Raw genomic sequence first — 7,507 nt, forward strand, 5'->3', positions numbered from 1 at the left:
TATTTTGGGGGAACATCGACACATGAAAACAGTGTCATTGGTCTGTAATTACAGAGCTGTGATTATGGAGAATGGTATTACTGGTATATTATTACTCAGGGCCAATCTGCTTCTGAGCACTGGCAACAATCAGTAGATGTGCAGAGAGAATGCCTTCTGAGCTGGCCTTCAGCTAATTCCACACCATGCCGTGTGCCGTCTGCCGCATAGGCCTTTCAGAAAGCAAACAGGAGTATCACTCACCTCAGACGACCTATAACAGAAGGATGTTCTCTTGTCCAGTTTCATTGACACTGCCTCTGTTCAGACTAAAAAGATAGCCGCCATCAAGACCATCTTCCTGCTTGACTCACAGGCTGCTTGGCCCGAAGTGGTGGTTAGAAAAACTGCAAGAAGAGCTGTCTCCAAGTGATCTCACCCCCGGCCCTCAAATCCTCAGACTGCTTCGGGACTCTGACTAGGGAAGCTAGGGCTGTATGCTTGCAGGAAAGGGGCTATATACAGTAAATAAAGTTGAGTTCACAGTCTTCAAGTCCTGATCAGTCTTATCTGATATCCACAATTTAGGCTAAGACACACAAAATTGAGAGTATGAAAATATAGGAGATAAAGAAGAGATGGATAACATCAAAAGCTTTCCAAAACAGCTTTTGGAAATATGGAAGAAGGGCTTATTCTTGACATAGCACAGAGTCACTAGTTATATAAACATAGACGGGAAACATTGCATTTGTTTTGGCTGGGCTGCATGAGAATGGTCAGTCTCCGAGTACCCAGATCAGGGGGTATTACAGCAAATCGCTGAAGCAAGGGCTGAACGAGTGGAGGACAGAGAAGGAGGGACCTGAGGAATATCAATGAAGGAAAAGGGACTCGCTGATAAAAGTAAGATAAAGAACGAGGGAAAGGTCAGCAGGGAGTTGTGGCGCACTAAAACCTAAAATCTCATTTTGTGGTTTGTACTTCTGGGTCATCATGTCCTCATCTCCCTCTCACACATGCACACACATTTCTCTCTTCTTCTGTCTAAGAATCATCAACAGGAGGAAAGTGCCGAGAGTGAAGTCCGTCTCTCTCTGTGGAACACACCTATTACAGAGCGAACGGGAAAACTACAGGAAATTTCATAATCAGGCCCATATTAGCCCGGGGCCCTGCAAACCCAGTACTAGTCAGTGTGGGTCACGCTACATGGGAAAACTTCAGGAAAACAAGGGAGGAACAGAGTAATGGCGTTGGGAATAATTAGGCGCTTATGACAGCTTGCAAAAGCCTGAACACTGGATCCAGATCTTTGGAAAGTCTATAAAGGGCTTTGGCGAGGTTAGAGGTGATATAGCGAAACGGTGAAATGTTGTGTGCTTTCTCCGACGCCGGAGGAGTTTGGAGTTTTGGCACTCCGGCTCTGTGGCTGTCTGCGACGATGCTAAACCTCAAACACAGTGTCCCTGCGCAACCTTTTCCAGTATAACAATCATGGGAATGAAATGCCAGTGAAAATGAAGGGTGCAGATTTTCATTAGCAGTAGAAAACGCTCAGGAACGCCCTTCGACTGTTGTGTTGCGGTGGCGCAAGGAAGGGCTCGTTAAAGTGGCAGCTCAGGTTTAGACATTTGCTTTACTGGGAAATGTGGCACGGAGGGTGCAAGAGACTGATTGTCCCTGCTGGGACATCTAGGAGGGTGAAGCAGGACCCAGTTAAGACAAACTCGTTGGTAGCTTTGGTGCTACATGGACATTTTAAGAGAATTTGCCTTCTTTTAAATGTTCTTAAGTCGACCAGTCATCTATACCTGGTCACGATTTAGCTTCTTAAAAGCTCACAGGGCCTTAGCTGTTTCTTTAGTTTGCTTAAAGAGAGCGCCTGGAGGCTGCACGGCTAGGAAATCCAGATGCTCTGCTCTCTTTTAATGCCTCATGAAACGCCAAGCCTGTATCATCATATTCACTGCTGGGCAAAACGTAACTAGAGCTAGACCCAAGACAGAAGACAGGTTCAGCGCAAACACACTTGCAAATTAACCCCCCACACACACACACACACACACACACACACACACACACACACACACACACACACACACACACGAACGTGCACATGGGCTTTCTCTCTGTAGCATGCTGAAGTAAACACACTGGTTGCGCTGAAGAGAAGTTTGGTTTCATTGTTTAATGACTCTACTATTCCCTGCTAATGTTTTACATATGAGATAGAGAAATTTGAAGAGAAAAAGAGAGAGCAGACATCCATCTTTCTCTCACTGACTCACTTGCTGCCTTTTCATTCCCACTCAAATCTTTTACGCTCAGTCATTTTCGATCTGATTTCCTCAGACAACTCAATTACGTTGGCCGGGGCCCATTTGTTTTCGAACAAAATATTAGGGAATGGAGTTTATGAGTCATAAGAAACATCTTTCAACTCGATCCTATTAGTCACCTTGTTTCTTGACGGCTTCTTGCAAAATGTCCTTTTTGTCCAGCATCTGAGTAAAGAGAGAAAACAGAGCAACACATGTTTGCACAGGACACGGTGTACACTTACAATACAGACCTCACACAGAACCATGCGCGCGCTCGCACACACAGACACATATGCACACACACAAACGCACGCACGCACGTACGCACGAATGCATGCATGCACACACACACACACACACACACACACACACACACACACACCTCCTGCGCCTGTCCGTTCAGCTAGATTTCAATAAATCCTCATTGACCCCTGAGAACTCTGCAAAGCTAACCTTTTATTTTCTACTTCTACTTTCAGAAACCACAGACCATGGATCAAGTAAATGTGACAAGTGAGTAGACTTTCTTTTACCTTGCTGCAAGATCACATCCTCTATTTTCATTCATTACAAGCTGAACTTGACCTCTAACTCCCCGCTCTCTGTTTTGTCCTTTCCTGTGCATGTTTGCGTTTTCCTCTGATCATCAGTGGCAGCGGTGGCGTCGGAGCTGCGCAAAAGGAGAGGGTGAAGGGCAAAGACGAGACGTACTGGAGAGAGATCAACGCCGCTATGGCCTTGACCAACTTGGCGCAAGGGAAGGACAGCACCTCCGGTACCACCAGCTGCATCATCCAGAAGTCCTCCCACATAGCAGAGATCAAGACTGTTAAAGTGCCTCTAATGCAGAAATATTAGCCGTGACATCGTCCTCCCATCTCTTTATGCAAACCAGAAAACATTCCTGTTTCAGCAAACTCGCCAGAGTCCAAATAAACTCTGGCAGAACTGTTGTTTGGGAGGTGGGGGATGTTGGTTGTTATTGGTGTCTTAAAAAGTGCGAACGAGGCCATGACCATCATTTTCTTTGCTGGGTTGACAGACAAATGTTGATGAGTTTCACTGCAGTATTTCCTAAAACAAGACACTTTTGTAACGTTAACTTATTTTTGGATGAGTCAGATTTTTTATTTCCTTTTTTTTATGCTACAAAAAAATTTGTATTTTGCCAAAAGTGCCTTTGTTATTTAGACAAATAACTCCACGACTTTTTGGTCAATGCAAAGTACGGATACTGAGGTGCCTCTCACTCTTCGGGATTTGTTTTGTGAATGAAAACCATAACAGCCTGTGCCTTAAGGACTGAATGAGCTCACCATCTGAGGCACTGATGAACTCAAATAGCATACACACACACACACACACACACACACACACACACACACACACACACACACACACACACACACACACACACACACACACACACACACACACACACACACACACACACACACTCTGTTAGAAAACACCCAGCAGTAATTCCCCGAAGGTATTGTGCTTATTTTGGCTGGAGTCTTCATTTTGACTGTAAACCGAAGGCTGTTTTGTCTCAGTCAGCCTCTCGTTGCCGGCAGCTCAACAATAACTGTTGGATATGTACAGTAGATAAGCTGCCCTAACGTGAGCGGCAGATCTACAAGCAGTCTCCGCCTTGTCCACATGTCGGCCTTGGATTTCATTACCCAGCGAAGGATTCCTTTCTTATCGGGGCTATTAGTTGCTGAAACGTGCCCAAACGCTCAGCTGGACCCGAATGAAGTCACGTTCACCCACGCAGTGACACAGAAGTATGTGGATCTACAGGCATGCTTTAAGGAGAAGTATGCCATATCTGTTCCAACAGAAGTATGCCATGTCCTAAAAGGGATGTTTTTGCTTTGCATTATCAGTGTTTTATGCGCACAGTGTTACCTTTATTTTAATTTTTTTTTTTACATTTTTGTGCTCAGAACAAGATGGTCTGGAGTGAATGAAAAAAAGAAAAAGCCACCACCAGCTCCCCCACTCTTTTGATCCTCAGCCCTCCCCAGCTGTTTAGCATTACATTCAAATTGCTGTTTACAAGAAGCCAGAGGATGGACTTAAAAGTTCTCCATCCTCGCTTTTTTTTTCTTTTTTTTTACTTCAAAAATAATTTCAGTATTATGTATTTGTCGGCCAAGCAAGTGTTCAAAGTATTTGTTATTGTCTGTCTCTATATGTGTGGCCGTTTTGTTTTTGATCAGAACTTTGTACTTGGTTTCACTAAACCGTACCGCATTAAGAGCTTCTTTTGTCATCCAATGGAAAGAATCTCTTTTCTAGAAAGGACTTATGTACGGTGCATATGTTATAAACGTTTGCGGCAAACAATGCCAAGTTCACAAACTGGGGAAAATTGAGTTGGACCTACGGGAGAAACTCAAGTTGTCTCTCTATGCTGACTTTTTAATTTGATGTATGTCTTTTATGTGTGCCAAAATGTACACTCCTTCATGCATTGTGCAGTTTTTTTATTTCTTGGACAAACACATACTGCGTTTATGGTCAAGGACTTTGAGAGGGAGTGAAGTTGCACAAAGTGACTTTTTGACCTTTTTTTATGTTTTGAATGTGCAAACTGTAAAAAGAAAGAAAGTTGCACTTAGAGTTATTGGTTTTCAGTCAGAAAACACACAGCCTCCATTGACGGTGTATTTACATAAAGGTGAAGAGAAGTAAAAGAAATGAAGTACAAGCCTATGTTATTCCTGTTAGTGTTCCTATGGAGGTATAATGAAATCTATCGCACTAGCCAATCCCCAGGCACTATTTGCTTATGCAGTGGGGGTTGTGGGCTCCCACATGTGTTTTTTATACACCTGATCCAGGCAGGGTAGCTGCGGGGCAGTGTCGGGCCCGCTCCTTGTGTTTCTAATCGCACCTCTGAACCTTTGGACCACAACCCTCACACCTCACATGATACCCGCTCGCTGGGAAGAGAAAGAGCGAGGGTAGGAGGCTTCAGAGACAACAGAGCAGCCTTTGTTGTCCCTTTTAGCTGCAGTCACTCCACAACGACGACTCCAGTTCTAACAAAAGGGGTTTCCACGGCCAAGACTTTGGTACTGTACATGCCTTTTTTTTTTCCAGCACAAGCCCTACTTCCACAACCATGCTGACAAATGGAAAGCAATGGTATGTATTAAAGCCTATAAATTATTATTGCAGACTTTGTAAAAAAACAAAGTGGTGACCATAGTTTGTTTTTTATTGTTAAGTTATATAAATTGAGATTTTTGTTTTGTTTGTTTTGATAGAGACTGGATTTTCAATCCAATGACCAAATGCATATCTCCATGTATTGTCCGAGTTGCTCTCATGTACAATTTCTTTTATAACAACAGTTGGTCAAAGCAAATAATGAATGAATAAACCTCTGAATGAAATGAAAAACATCTTGTGTTTGTTCATGTGTTGATGTCCATTTCCACACAATTTTCCTGGTTCATTTATTTATTGCATAGACAGTGTTTTTGGGCTGCATGGAGGCAGCGAAGGAAGCTGTAAACAACATTGACATATAACCTTATAAATGGCTAATGTGTTAGAAAAAAATTCCAATTCTAAAAATCCCCTTAGATATGGAGCAACATTAGCATTTAATTGGAGTCATGTTTGTGTCCACTTGACATATGTGAGTGCATTGACTCTCGTGTTTGTTTTCATCTCATCTCCATCAACTACTTAGAAAAACTATCTGGGTCTTTAACTGCTTAATGCTCCACTATGTTAACTAGGTAGTTGCTAACTTTGTCTGCAGTTTGGTCCTGGAAAAGGTAGTGTACACTGGAGCTTTTACACTGAAAACTGCTGCCTGCTGGAATAATTTAATTATTATACTGCTGGAAATTACAATTGTTTCACTCTGTTGTTAGAATACACTACACACAGGCCTGAAATACACACACACATGCTCAGGTCCTATACATGCAGAAATGGAGAGATGTCAGAGTGAGGGGGCTGCGACTGCTTGACAAGCGCCCCGAGCAGTTGCTGAAGAGCACCTTGGCAGTGGCCAGGAGGTGAACTGGCACCTCTACAGCTACCAGTCCACAGTCCGTACAGGGACCGTCCGGTTCCCAACCCAACTCCCTATGGACTAAACTACTGCCACCAAGTTGTGAGACTGAACCCCAAAACAGTACATTTTCATACCGTACATCAAAACAATTAGCATAGGATGCTAAAACACTGTAGAGCTGAGAACTGCAGCGTCAGGATCCTTATAGCTTTGGATCCTTATAGCTTTGGGTCCATTACTATAAGGCAACCTCTTTCACAATACATGTAGTTATTTGATTTATTTTTAACATAACAAATATCAAATGGTGCAGTAATACAAATTTGACCTAGTCATTAATCTTCTCTAAATAGCCTCAGATTATATGTAGGGTGTCGAGTGTGTTTATCATTCGAAAATAGAAGGAAAGAAATAAATCGCAAAAGACAAATATGAATTCTGGCCCGTTGAGGCAGTTTTAGTTTTTCTTTGTTGATGTCACCAGGCTAAAGTCTTAATTCTAACCATGGGACACCGCTCGACACTGATCGCAATATAGGAGATGTTTGTTTATGACACACAAGGCGGGGTGGTTTTTAAGAGCTAAACAAACTAATCATGACAAACCATTGGAAGAGCTGAATGTATACAGCAGTGATCTGCGTCAACCACACACCACACATTAGTGGTTTGGGCCCCAGCGTTCGCTATCTCCTGTGTATTTTTGCTACCTTTAGAAGGATGTTGGGCATTTCACTTTATTTGTTTGACCCGGGATCAGATCAAAATCGGTCTCCCAGGAGTTCAAGAGGGCAGCAGCAAGATATAAATGGCTTTAAATAAAATAAAATAAAGTTTGGCTTTTCGATATCCGCTGATGTGATGTGGATACCTAGGGAAGTCTGTACATATGATTTGAACTCTTGTGGTATTTTAGATCAAGTATGATAGCGTCAATAGACAACTGAGCCTTTGTGCAGTGTCTGAGTCTGAAGGCATCTCGGGAGGCCAGGGGAAGGCTGAATTTATGTCTCATACTTCCTAGGTGTGTCCCTTTTCTCAGGGCTCAGTCTCCCTTCTCTTTCCTGTATATTAATGGCTCTACCATGCCACCGCTCGTCCTGAGCCTGAGCTCTGCCACAGAGCTGAGGCTAAGACCCATCTTACGTCGGGAAAGAGG

General features: G+C 43.1%; 1 protein-coding gene and 1 long non-coding RNA gene across 3 annotated transcripts in view; both read left to right on the forward strand.

Annotated features, from left to right (window-relative positions):
* The window catches only part of mkxa (mohawk homeobox a), a 26,301-nt gene extending 23,079 nt beyond the window's left edge, over positions 1 to 3,222 (forward strand). For both annotated transcript variants that reach the window (XM_039789540.1, XM_039789541.1), the window contains exons 6-7: positions 2,783 to 2,816; positions 2,954 to 3,222. In XM_039789540.1, coding sequence (XP_039645474.1) covers positions 2,783 to 2,816; positions 2,954 to 3,161 — 242 coding nt within the window. In that variant the 3' untranslated portion in view covers positions 3,162 to 3,222. The remainder of the gene's footprint in view (positions 1 to 2,782; positions 2,817 to 2,953) is intronic.
* Positions 3,223 to 3,280: 58 nt separating this feature from the next.
* Positions 3,281 to 5,720, forward strand: LOC120551943. Its single transcript, XR_005637937.1, has 2 exons — positions 3,281 to 4,151; positions 4,256 to 5,720. It is a non-coding gene; the product is annotated as an uncharacterized LOC120551943 (long non-coding RNA).
* The last annotated feature ends 1,787 nt before the right edge of the window (positions 5,721 to 7,507 follow it).

The sequence above is a fragment of the Perca fluviatilis genome, chromosome 22, assembly GCF_010015445.1.
Source record: "Perca fluviatilis chromosome 22, GENO_Pfluv_1.0, whole genome shotgun sequence".
Taxonomy (NCBI): domain Eukaryota; kingdom Metazoa; phylum Chordata; class Actinopteri; order Perciformes; family Percidae; genus Perca; species Perca fluviatilis.